The following is a 12,696-nucleotide window of genomic DNA, read 5'->3' on the forward strand; positions in this document are numbered from 1 at the left end:
ATTTTCTGAGGATGATTCACTTAAGGAACAAAGTAAAACAGAATGTGAAGTAGAGAAAATTCTGTAGGAGCATTTTATTTGTTCTGCTGTATTCAGTGACTATATTCTTCCGCTATCTTAAAATAAATGATAATTTAAGATTGTAAGTTGAGGTTTTTCAACTTTCTAGTCTGGGCATTAAGTATGATCTCTAAACTTTAAATCATTCTATTTCCTAGAGAAAGACACTGTGTTGTGAACAAAAGAAAAGACACTGTGTTGTGAATGAAAAGAAAGAATGTCTTTTATATTTCAAGGCATCATCTGTGTTTGTGCAAAAGATAAATACTGAAGGAGATAGGGATTTGTAAGAGGTTTACAAAGGGAAAGGTGTATTACTCAAAAAGTGCTCCAATCACTCAGAGTAAGGGAGGCAAATCATTCCCAATAGTATAATAAAATTTCAATGATGTTTCCAGTTAAAGTTAAAGAAAACATTTAATTTTCCAAATTATGTTTACAAAATTAGAAAACACTCAGCTTTAAGCCAAAAATGCGGAAACTTAAGCTGACCAAACATCAAATTAAAAAAACTAGGATCTGAAAGAATTTACATTAGGAAAGAAGTGTGTGTATGGGGGGGGGGTAAATGTACAAACTCTTTAGGAGATCAGATAGTGAAGAATTCAAGACGATTCAAACTGAGACACAATAAAAAAAAGAGACCTCATACTTCTTTTGATAATTTGTCTACCACACAGTATAAATGATGCATAGAAACTTGAAGAAAAAATATATCTATTGAGTTGTTCTTTTACTCTCTTATAGTGTGGCCATTCCCATTGGAAATACTTAAGAATAAGCACACAGAAGCACCTACTTCCTCACCTACCCAGGATTCTCTTGTTAGTGTATACTTCATTAAGCTACACTCCCCGTCTCTGTCTCTGTCGCTGTCTCTGTCTCTCATCAATTTGGGACATCTTACTTTCTTCATGAAGTCATGACCTCAAGCATAACAACCAGCTATTTCTCTTTAAGGCTGGCATACATTTCCATCACACAAAATAACTATAAGCATCACTAGTGCACATTTCCAGAGAACTTACCACAGGCTGGGCACTTGAAACAAACAAACAAGGAAGGGAAACTTGTCCTTTCTACTAATGGATGAGCTGGTTAACAGACATACCTGTGCTGACCTTGCCAGAGCAGAGGCAAGAATGCTGTCAGTGTGATCCTAAAGGCTATGTTGTTAACACTGTAATTAAGTTAGATGTTAAATTTCTAAATTTCTAAAATCATTGTAATGGTACCTTCATTTAGTTTATTTTAAAATAAATACCCAAGGGAGAGTTAACTCACCAAAGTATGCTAGCACTTTACTATGATTATAAAGGAACTGGCAGTTTATCAAATTATTTTGTGTGTTGATGTGACAGTTAGTGAGAGAAGTCCACAGGGACCAGGTGACTCAGAAAATTAAACGAAGAGCAAAGAGCTTTATGAAAGAATATCTCAATACATCACTACTTCTTGCGGTTCTACTGAATTTGAGGCTCTGTCACTGAACTCTAGATCCTTAAAAATTTATCTCTTCTTCCTCTTTCCTCCCAATCATGCCAAGTCGTATAAGAAAAAAGAAATGATAACAACAACCACAAAAACCCAGCAAAATAACAAGAGAGTGAAGCCATTGTGATTACAAGATTGATTCTTCCACTCTTGCATTTTATTTATTTACATAAAGAGATAAATGTTTATATAGCAAGGTCAGTCTTTAATACCATGTAGTTTAATACATTTATATTTCAAGCAAGGCTTGTGCTACCTAGGTAGATATCTAGAATTTGTTAACTCGACCTTATATTTGACAGTGTATTAGCAATAGCTGTGTAATTGTATTCCTAGAACCCTCACCTCCTCTTTCTTAAGTTGTGTCATTAAAAAATATAAAAGTTTGGGCTGGGTGCTGGTGGCTTACGCCTGTAATTCTAGCTACTCAGGAAGCTGAGATCTGAGGACTGTGGTTCGAATCCCATCTTGACAGAAAAGTCCATGAGACTTTTATTTCCAATTAACCACCAGAAAATTGGAAGTAGCACTGTGGCTCAAGTGGTAGAATGCTCACCTTGAGCTGAAGATCTCAGGGACAGTGCCCAGGCCCAGAGTTCAAGCCCCATGACAGACCTATATATATATATATTTGTGTGTGTGTGTATTGTGACTTACATACTTTGAAATTAACTTTCAATCTTTTGTAGCTTTTGAATTTTCCATAATTTTATGTTTCCTCATAATTGAAAATATATTTTTCATCATCTGAGTTGTTTCCAAACAATTCCTTGTTTCTACGCATTTTGTTCTTTTTTTATATGGCGATGATGATGATAAATTATAATTTGTGTGCTAGTCCGAGAGTTTGAATTCAGTGCCTGAGTGCTTTGAGATTTCTTTGCTCAAAACTAGAATTCTACCACTTGAGCTACCATTCCACTTCCAACTTTTTTCCTGGTTAATTGGAGATAAGAGTCTTGTGGACTTTCAATCCTCAGATCTCAGCTTTCTAAGAAGGTATGCTTATAGCCATGAGCCATCAATGTCCAGCAAAAATTATTTTTATTAGTGTATATTAATTATATAAACATGTAATGTAACTTTTATTAACATAAGTGTTTAAGGGGGCTTCATTGTATTATGTCCTTTTACATATAATGCACTTTGATCAAAATACTTCTATTAGATTTCCCTGTCCTCCTTTCTACCATTTAAAAATAATTTAATGAGTTTCATTGTTAGTATTACTGCATTAATATTACTATTATTATTATCATTATATTCAGTTTTGGTGTTTGTAATATGGTTTTCATACTTGCCAGACAAATGTTCTATCACTTGAACCATGCCCCAAGACCTTTCTGGTTTAATTATTGTTCAGACAGGGTCATGTATCTTTGCTGGGGCTATTCTGGACCATGATCCTATTACTTCTGTGTAGCTGAGATTAGGATGTTCACCACCACATGAAAAATTTTGGTTGATATCAGGGTTGCTAATTTGTTGCTAAGGATGGCCTTGAATCATCAACCTCTTTATCGCTGCCTCCTGTGAGGTTGAGATTATTGGCATGAGCCACAATACCCAGCCACATTAGTACATTTTCACACCCACAACACACACACACACACAAACACACACACACACACACACACACACACACACACACACACACACACACACACACACACAGAGTAATTCCATCGCATCCATCCTCCAGGAAATCGTATCACCCTCCTCTGTCACTGATGCCCCTGACAAACAGTTTCCCTGTTGCATTCATGTGTTCTTATTTTACTACAACTAAACTCCACCCATGACAGAAAATGAAACATTTGTCTTTCTGAGTTTAGCTGATTTCACTTGGCATGCTGATCTCTAGTTCTATCTTCCTAAAATGACATACATACTTATTTTTGTGACTGAATAGTACTCCACAGTGCATATATTCCACTTTTTTTTATCTACTCATCTGTTGATGGGCTTGTGGATTCATTCCATAACTTGGCTATTTTGAATGGAGCCTCTATAAAAATGGATGCACAAGTATGTTGTATACTGACTTTACAATCCTCCAAGAATATTATAGCATAGCAGGATCATGCAGTATTTCTGTTTTTCTGAGTAGGATTTCAGTGGCTTGGAAAATAAGAGGAAGAATTGACTAGCAAGATTGACAAACAAACAAGATTCTTTACATAGGAGACATTTATCAGAGTTAAAGAGAACGCCTACAGAGTAGAAGGAAATCTTTGCCAGCTATTGATCTGACAAGGGATTAATACTTAGCATATCTAAAGAGCTCGAACAATTAAGGACAAAAGGAGCAAAAATCCAATTAATAAATGGTCAAATAAGTAGTTTTTAAAAAGAAGATATACAAATGATCAAAAATCACATAAAAGAGTATTCAACATTCTTAGCAAAATGCAAATCAATATCCTGCCATGATTCCATTTCACTCAAGCCAAAATGGCTACCATAAAACAACAACAAACACTAGCTAGAATAAGGGAGATGAACCCTCACACACTGTGAGTAAAAATGTACATTGGTGTTGTCAGTATCAAAATCAGTATGGAGGTTACTCAAAAAGTTATAAATAGAGGGCTGGGAAGGTGGCTCAGTGGTAGAACGGTTGCCTTGCATGCATGAGGCCCTGGGTTCGATTCCTCAGCACCACATAAGCAGAAAAAAAAAAGCCAGAAGTGGTGCTGTGGCTCAAGTGGTAGAGAGCTAGCCTTGAGCTGAAGAGCTGAGAGACAGCGCCCAAGCCCAGAGTTCAGGCCCCACGATCGGACCCCCTCCCCCAAAAAATAAAAGTTATAAATAGAAATAGCATATGGTCTTGTTATTTCTGGCTTTGGTCACTGTATTTTCTTGGACTTGGTCAGCTCTTTTTTTCTTTAACCTTTAGTTTCTTTCCTCTAAAACTTTGAAAATATTTATTCTTTCTTGCCTTTTTATCCACTTTCCCTTTGAGTACTTGATACTTGGAATAGTACAAGCTTTATCTACAATTTAGAAAAAGACTATTTTTTTTTTTTAGTAAAAGTACTCATAATACCACAACTCTTGCTCCACCCACTAGGAACACTAAGTACAGGAGAAAAGAAGCCCTAGGAATTCTGTGTTCATCTTTTCTGTACATATACAACAAGGAGTCTACCTACCATTTGACATGAAAGTTTTCAAGGACTATGATTAGTGGGTCAGTCAGATCAAACCAAGTGCTCATAACACATGGTCAATCAAAAGTGTTGAGAGAATGTGGAATAAATATTCAACCATAAGTTCTAAACAACTAAACCACTAACTTGCTCAGTTAGTCAGTCTTAATTGCAAGCAAGACAAAAACCCAACACAACTTCCTTGAATTACGAGTCTGACTTGATGTCACCAAGAACTTATATTCTTTCTGTCTCTGTATCATCTTCTTGGTACTAGTATTATTCTAAGCATGGCTATTTCATGAACTCTGCAGATACTGGGACTACAAGCTCATCATTCACTTGTAATAGAAAAACATATTCCAAGCAGAAATCCTAAAATTTGATCCGATTGGTGTAGGTCACACAACTTCTGAATCCAACCATTGTGGAAAGGGAAAGAAGACCCAATTGTTTGCTAAATCTTACACATTTAATACCTTTAGGTCCTGGGTAGACAGCTCCTAGGAACCACATGCATTCATGGAAGGAGCAAAGAGGACATTACCTTATTCTCTGAAATGACATTCAGCAAATGTCCATTGCAAAAAGCAAAGTTGAATAAAGAAAGTGAAAAACAAAAGGAAATATTTAAAATAATATATGCCCTTTTTCATGTAATTTGGATAATTATAAGATTTTTTTTCTGGCATAAAGAAGTCTTCTTAATTTATGTGAAAATCAAACAAATTAGCTATACAAATGATAAAACTTGAAGTGTCAAAGTATAAAGTGAAATTATCATATTATATTTATATTTATGCTATATTATATTTTAGCATCCTGATTCCTTTTAGCTCCCAGGATGTATTGTACCTATGATCTGACTATAAGAGCTGTCAAAACTACATTTCTAAAGATAATTTTATACTATACAGTTATAAAAAATGTAAGATTTTTAAAAAATAACTACTTTATTAAAAAGAGCTTTCTTAAATCACATTTTCTAATAACTTTTCTTTTGTTATTATTATTAAATAAAGGAAATGGCATTACTCTTTAACAATATGAAGAAAAAGTAGAAAAATAATAGCGAACAACAATAAATGACAATTTAATTAAAGCAAGGATATTTTTGTGGGAAAAGGTATGCAAAACAAAAGAATTAGTGAATATTTTTAAAGAAGTTATCTAAACTATGATTAAGCAAAAACAGGAGAAAAATTAACTTTAATAATGAAATGAAACAAGGGGTGGTACAACTGAAGAGCAGTCACTCCTCTACTTATCTGAATCTCATTGCCTTCCTTTTGGCTAAATACTATATCTGGAGTTACAGAAATAAGACTGGGACAGTAACATTTGGACACACAGAAAATCATATGCATGGTTATTGAGTGAGAGGGAGTGCAAGGGTCATTCCTACAGTGATAAAGTAGTTATAGAAAATTAAATAATACACTAGTCTTCGAATAAATGTCAGTTCTTACCCCCAAGGGAAAAGACCCATGTGCGTTTTCTAGATCTTCTGCATGCCAGTTTTGAAAAATAAAAATTCCCAGTAAGTAGAATACTTTTATTTTCCCAGGGCTAAAAGAAAAATAGAATGTTATCTGCAACAATGAGTCACTAGCCACTGCAGCTGTACAACACCCAGGTCCTTCCCTGTCTCTGCAGCCTTTCAAAAGACAAGGGCTATCTTTTAATGACATACACAAAACCTTGCAATGCCTGGCTGCAAAGCATTATTAATTCTGGTCTTTTTATGCTTAATGAAACATAATGCACACATGACAGTAGAGGGTCTGAGCTCCATGTGTATACCTAAAATAGAGAAGGTCTTCACAACCCAGTTCTACTCTGGAGGATACATTCATATGAGCTCTTATTATTTCTTCAAAAAAACACCTCTACCAAGCAAGTTGAACTAAAAAAATATATATTCATCATCAGCCACCTGTACGAACAGTTTTCCTAACTTTTAAATGTGGAGTGTTTTGTCTTTCAAATTCTTTGCAGAAAACATTTTATTTCTTCACTTGTAGAAAGGAATTAAAGCACAATAATCTCTTAGATTATTGTGGCTACTCTATGTCATTTCTCCTTATTAGACTAATTGTTCATATTGGAATACATGTTCCCATGTTGGATGCTGTGCCTATTCCTCCCAAGTCAATTTTAAAATGTACATTACCAAGGTTCCATTTCAAACCACAACTAATAACATGAGTAAAATTTTGGAAACAAAATGTATTTGGAAGTTTTGGCTTGAAACACTTATTTTTCTTTTCTGCTAGTCAAATTTTGCTAGCTCTATCTGAGGAATTTGGAAGCAAATGGCTACTTTAAGGAAGTTGCTCCTGTTGTCAATGTCATTTCCTGATTTAATTATAGATTGTGTGCAGAATAAGTGAACAAGGAAATATATAATTCCTCTCACCTGTTTAGGTGTAACTCCGGGCATTTGAATATCCAATGCAAAATCTGATGCGTCAATAGGAATCACTGGTCTAGTGGTGCTAACACATTCATTGGAAAATGATCTGGTGTTTTCTTTAAACCTTAAAGAAGAAAATTTCAACTTTCTTAAACATAATGGTAAGAGGAAAAACATATGTACGATCTTAAAGTTAATGACAATAAATGGAGAACCAATGAAAACTCTAAAGATGTCATGGCTATATATTTCTGATTATAGTGATTAAAAAAAACAAACTCCGAATTTCTTTTTTAGTCCATGAACTGTAGTCATTTATAAATAAAAAACAAAGCAAGCAAATAGGCTACATTTTGGACTCTATTCAATAAAAAAAAATCTCTGTGTGTCTCTGTCTGTAGCTTAGCTCTTATCTGCTTTTCTAGTTAATAAAACACAGTAGTAACAGTAGAGATCAGTATCACGTGCATGCAATTTTTCTAAATAGCAGAAATACTAACCAAAACGCAGTAAAATTTTGGTAACTATTTCAAGTGTCCAACATTCCTAGCCAGAAACGCGAAATTAACCATCGTCTTGCTAGGAGGCAACGTTCTGTGCGAAGGAAATAAAAGACTGCCATGTGAATTACCAATGTACAAGGGCATAAATATTTAATATTTGTAATGATGAGGCGGGTGTGTACGACTCACTCTTCCCTAGTGAGCTATTACAGTCTGTGATCTGCTTCTCCTCTCCACAAATCTGCCTGGATACTTTCTTTCCCAGCTGTTATAAACAGGAAGGCATTCAAGTCTACAGGAAGATACTGTAGTTTCTGAAACCTCTCCCCAAGAGGAAGTGATTAGTATTGGAAATCACAACTTCTAATTGGAGTTTTGAAAGCCAGGATAGCAGCTCGGCTTGTTCTGGAGGAGGGGACTATTCCACGAAGTTACAGTATTCAAGTCCCAAGTCGTTTCACGTAGAGGAAAAGCAAGCCTGTGCCTCTGTCCACAACACCCCTGGTTGCTCCAAGTGATCGCCTTGCTCAACAGCACGCGCGGGGGAGACCCTATGTTGCTGCTTTCAAGCCAAACAAAAAACAAAAACAAAGCAACACCCACCTCTTGAAGACAGAAAGTGGGCTTCTGAATCCCGAACAGCTGCTCTGCAGGGCCAGGAGGAGCGCCAGCAGCAGGCTGCGCGCGCGGCCAGCCATGTCCAGGTCCCTGTCCGCGCCTGCCTCGGGCCCCGCGGGGATTGCAGCGGGCAGCAGAGCGGCGGGGCAGGGGCGGTGGGGCAGCGGCGCGGCGAAGCAGCGGCTACTTCATGGCCCTGGGGACTTGGTGGGTCCTGGTGGTGGTCACCTCCGGCGGCTACTACATACAGCACGGACGGCTGCACCCACCGGGCAGGCGAGGCGTCAGGGGGTCGAGATCTGCACGCCCCGGAGACCCCGGTATGGGGAGAGGAGGGCAGCACTTTCGTCCTGGGTCCCGGAGAGCTTTCTGCCCCGTGGAGCGGCTTCGATGCCCGGTGTGGGGTGTGGGTGGAGGGGCGCTGGGCTAGGCGTGCGGGTTGTTTATCAGTCCCCAGTGACAGGGACTGCGAGGGCTATCACCCAAACCCGCGTCAGTCATCATCAGAACCTGCAAAAATAGAAGCAGATAATGGATGACTAACACATTACAGCATTTGTCCTCAGCAAATCCCCGCTGAGGTTCGGTAATACCTTAGTAGTTTCACAAGCTTGCGCCCAAGCCTGGGGAAAATGCTGGTCTGTAGATCTCCCCTCTCCCCACTCCCCCCAACCCCCGCCCCCCCTCCCCCCGACCCTCACCTCACCACCAAATTTCACCACCTCACCCCCCTCCCAAAGCAGAGCTCCTCTTCTGCCTTTGCTTGCTCTTCTTCCCTAGCACCCAAGTCCTGGGTTTGTTGCTATTACTTCTTTATTTTTTTGTTTTGCTTTTTTTTTTCTCTCCCCCCCCACCCCCTATTTCTTCTGTTTTCCCTTCACCTCCACCCCACTGGCCCGGATTTATTCTTACTTTCTCTATTACTCTCTCCTCTCACCAAAAATGTGCTTAACGCAGCTGTTCGATGTAAATAAAGTTATCCCCACAAATGACAGTGTTAAAAGCACAAAGGATTAAGAAGAGAAAAAAAGAGAGAGAGGCAGACAAAGCCAAAGCACTTGGATGCACCAATAATGAGAAAAAACAGAACCACAAAGGATTGTTCACATATGTGTGTGTGTGTGTGTGTGTGTGTGTGTGTATATATATATATATATATATATATATATATATATATATATATATATATATATATATATATATATATATATATATGCAGCACAGAGCTACAGATCAGCAGAGAAACATAGCCCTGGCCAGGAGTGGAAGACATTGGCACAGAAGTCATTGCCCAAGTTCTCGGAATTATTTTAAAAGGAGCCAAACCTCCACAGCTAACATGATCTATGAGAAGCAAACCTCTATTTAAATATCTAATGTAGTCCTCCAAATGTGGCAGGGTTTTACATGAGTAGTTCCATCTAAAGAAAATTTAAAAGTCTTAACAGCAGGATTAGAATCAAGGTCCTCTTAGGTTTTCTTACTCCTTTCCTCACCAGCATATGGAAGGCCCTTTAGGAATCCTCTTTCTTCCATAAATACCAGACTGCCAAAGGAAACACCAGTGCCTTTGCACCCACTGCAACTCTACTCTCTCTATCTCAGCCAAGACTGAGGAATGCAGCCACACTGCAATGAACCTGGGGACAAGATAAGGTCTGTTTCCTGGAGCTCAACAGAATACCAGACTGCTTCCGGGACTCTCTGTTCCTCTAATAATCATTTACAATGTACATTCTCCACTGCACCCCACCTCCAGAAAAAAAAAGGGCATGTAAGCTTCTCAACATTTCTGGGCTTGTGGTGTTCCCCGTGGTGTTCCCCCCCCCCCCCAGCAATTAGCAAGCTAATATGTTAGTATGCCTTTTCTCCTTTTCTCCTGTTTGCTCCTCATCAGTTGATCCTAAGGAGAATTTCCCTTTGCCTCATAGAGAGCTAGCATTGACACCAGAGCATTTTTAGGAAAGAGGACTCAACAGGACTAAAATTGTAACATACTCTGACTTTACCATTGGGAACACATTTCAGATTGTGTCCCAAGTCTGCATATTGTAATAAGAAGGCATTTACAGTACCTCACTCACAAGGATATACTTCCCAAAGAAATGGATTTCTTAAAGTTTTAGTTCAATTAATAATTATAAATACAGCTCAAAGAATGTCACATCAGTTTGCCAGAGAGAGGGAGAGGGAGAGGGAGATGGAGAGGGAGAGAGGTGAGGGAAGGGAAGGGAGGGAGGGAGGGTGGAAGGAAGGAAGGAAGGAAGGAAGGAAGGAAGGAAGGAAGGAAGGAAGGAAGGAAGAAAGGAAATACAGTTGAAGGAAAAAGGAGGAAGCAAGGAAGCAAGGGAGGAAGGAGGCAAAGAAAGGAAGGAGAAGAAAGAAAGAAAGAAAGAAAGAAAGAAAGAAAGAAAGAAAGAAAGAAAGAAAGAAAGAAAGAAAGAAAGAAAGAAAGAGGAAAATGAATAAAGTAAGCAAAATGCCAAGAACCTGAACAAGCAAAAAGATCCAAACTAACCTTCATGGCCACTAGTCTTCATGGCCAGCACTGTCCAGAAGAAAAGAACCATGCCATACCCCCAATACAAATAAAACATCATTTAATACTCAGTCAATTTGGAGATGCTTCAGGCCCACCAGCACCCAAGGACCACCGATCATTTGCATAAGTAATGACAGTTTTGAAGACTAGTATTTGTTTGAACTTTCTCTTTGGCTTGTTGTTAGCACTTTCAGCATCAAGCCTACTTTGTCCTTATTGCATGGGGAAAGGAAAAGGTTCCTTTAAGGTGAAGAGAAACAAAGGACCTGAAGATTCACTTCATAAAACTAAATATAATCCTATCAAATAACAGTACTTAAAATTCCTTGAAGTTCCTTTCTCAAAATATACATAGGAAGAAAAGATTCTATTTTATTATTTCTTCAGAATGAGAGTCAAGGACAGTCTCTATTCCAGTAGACAAGGAGATTTGAATTATACAAACACTTGAAAGCAAGTTTAATATCAAAATTCTCTGACATGAACATACCCTTAAGAACTAGTCTTTGAGAAAAAAATCCACTTATCTGATTAATTTTATTACCTTTGATATTTGTAAACCACTCACGTAAAGAAAAGAGAACTAAAGTTCTGTGTGAGTAAAAGCAAGGTTGATAATTGTATCCATGAAAAGAACACCTTTTCATTGTAGAAATAAAAACTAATTATGATTCTTATGTCTTGAAGCCTAGAAAAGCCAGAATGCAAATGGTAATATGAAAAAAAATAATGTGTAACACCACCATCTCATTTGTTACTTTGTAATTCCTGAAAATGTGGTACAAATATACATATATATATATATTTCAACTTTTAGACTTTAAAATATTGAAACTACTGAGATAATTAAAAGCACTTAATTTCATGTTGTATAGAAAAGATCATGAGACATACTAGGCTTGTTTAAAATGAATAAAAGAGAACATTGTTTATTAAAGATGAGAATGTTGCAACTTTAATACACGGCATAATGAACCAGACATTGGTAGGTCAAACCTATAATCCTAGATACTTGGGAGGTAGAGATCAGATCCAGCCAGCCTGGGCAAAATATTCATGAGAGCCTTCTCAACCAATGAGAAATGCTAGACTGACAAGCACCTGTAGCTAACATATGTAATCCTAATACTTAGAAGGCTGAGATCTGAGGATCACTGTTTGAAGCCAGATGGTGCAGAAAAGTCAAGGAGACCTTATCTCCAATTAACAACCAAACAGCTGAAAATGCAACTGTGGCTCAAGCAGTAGAGTGCTAACCTTGAGCAAAAAGGCTCATGGATAGTACGTAGGCCCTGAGTTCAAGCCCCAGGGCTGTCACATACACATACCCAAAAAGCTAGGTATGGTATGGTAGCATGTGCTTTTCATCTCAGCTAAGCAGAAAGCAAGAGGATTTCAGTTCAGGCTGGCCTTAGCAAAACACAAGATCCTATTCAAATATAACAAAAAGAGAAAAAGACTAGAGTATGGTTTTAGTGGTAGAGTGCATTCTTAGCAATCATAGGCCCTGATTTCCAATCCTAGAAACACCAAAAATTAATAGTAATAATGAGGTATGTTTAGAAAGAAGTATCCATATAAGATCATGACAAAAAAGGAATGGGAGTATCTAAGATACTAAGGAAACTTTAAGAGCAGAATAAGGAATAGAAGCAGTGGCTATTTGAACAGGATCTTAAAGGGACATTTATAGTCCCCACTAGATGAGGTGGACAATGAACCTGCCAGGTAAAGAGAACAGCAGGGTTCAAAGAGCCCATATTGGGCTGGGTGAGCAAGCAAGCAGAGAACATGCCCGAAAAAGAATAAAAGTTTTGCCTCCAGGTTCTAGCTGCAGGCCCAGATTTACTATTTTATTGATAATAGAAAACAAACTGTGTTTATATCTCCATAAATTCTTCAGGTAAAATG

The 12,696-nt window shown here is 37.8% G+C and overlaps 1 protein-coding gene across 12 annotated transcripts in view; it reads right to left on the reverse strand.

Annotated features, from left to right (window-relative positions):
• Pam (peptidylglycine alpha-amidating monooxygenase) overlaps window positions 1-12,696 on the reverse strand; it is a 307,793-nt gene that overhangs the window by 166,792 nt on the left and 128,305 nt on the right. For all 12 annotated transcript variants that reach the window (XM_070031006.1, XM_070031008.1, XM_070031014.1 and 9 more), the window contains exons 2-3: window positions 8,229-8,753; window positions 7,126-7,246 (exon numbers count right to left, since the gene is read on the reverse strand). In XM_070031006.1, the coding sequence (XP_069887107.1) occupies window positions 7,126-7,246; window positions 8,229-8,323 (216 nt within the window). In that variant the 5' untranslated portion in view covers window positions 8,324-8,753. The remainder of the gene's footprint in view (window positions 1-7,125; window positions 7,247-8,228; window positions 8,754-12,696) is intronic.

This window comes from Dipodomys merriami, unplaced genomic scaffold, assembly GCF_024711535.1.
Source record: "Dipodomys merriami isolate MVZ:Mamm:240054 unplaced genomic scaffold, mDipMer1.0.p SCAF_20, whole genome shotgun sequence".
In the NCBI taxonomy this organism is placed as follows: Eukaryota; Metazoa; Chordata; class Mammalia; order Rodentia; family Heteromyidae; genus Dipodomys; species Dipodomys merriami.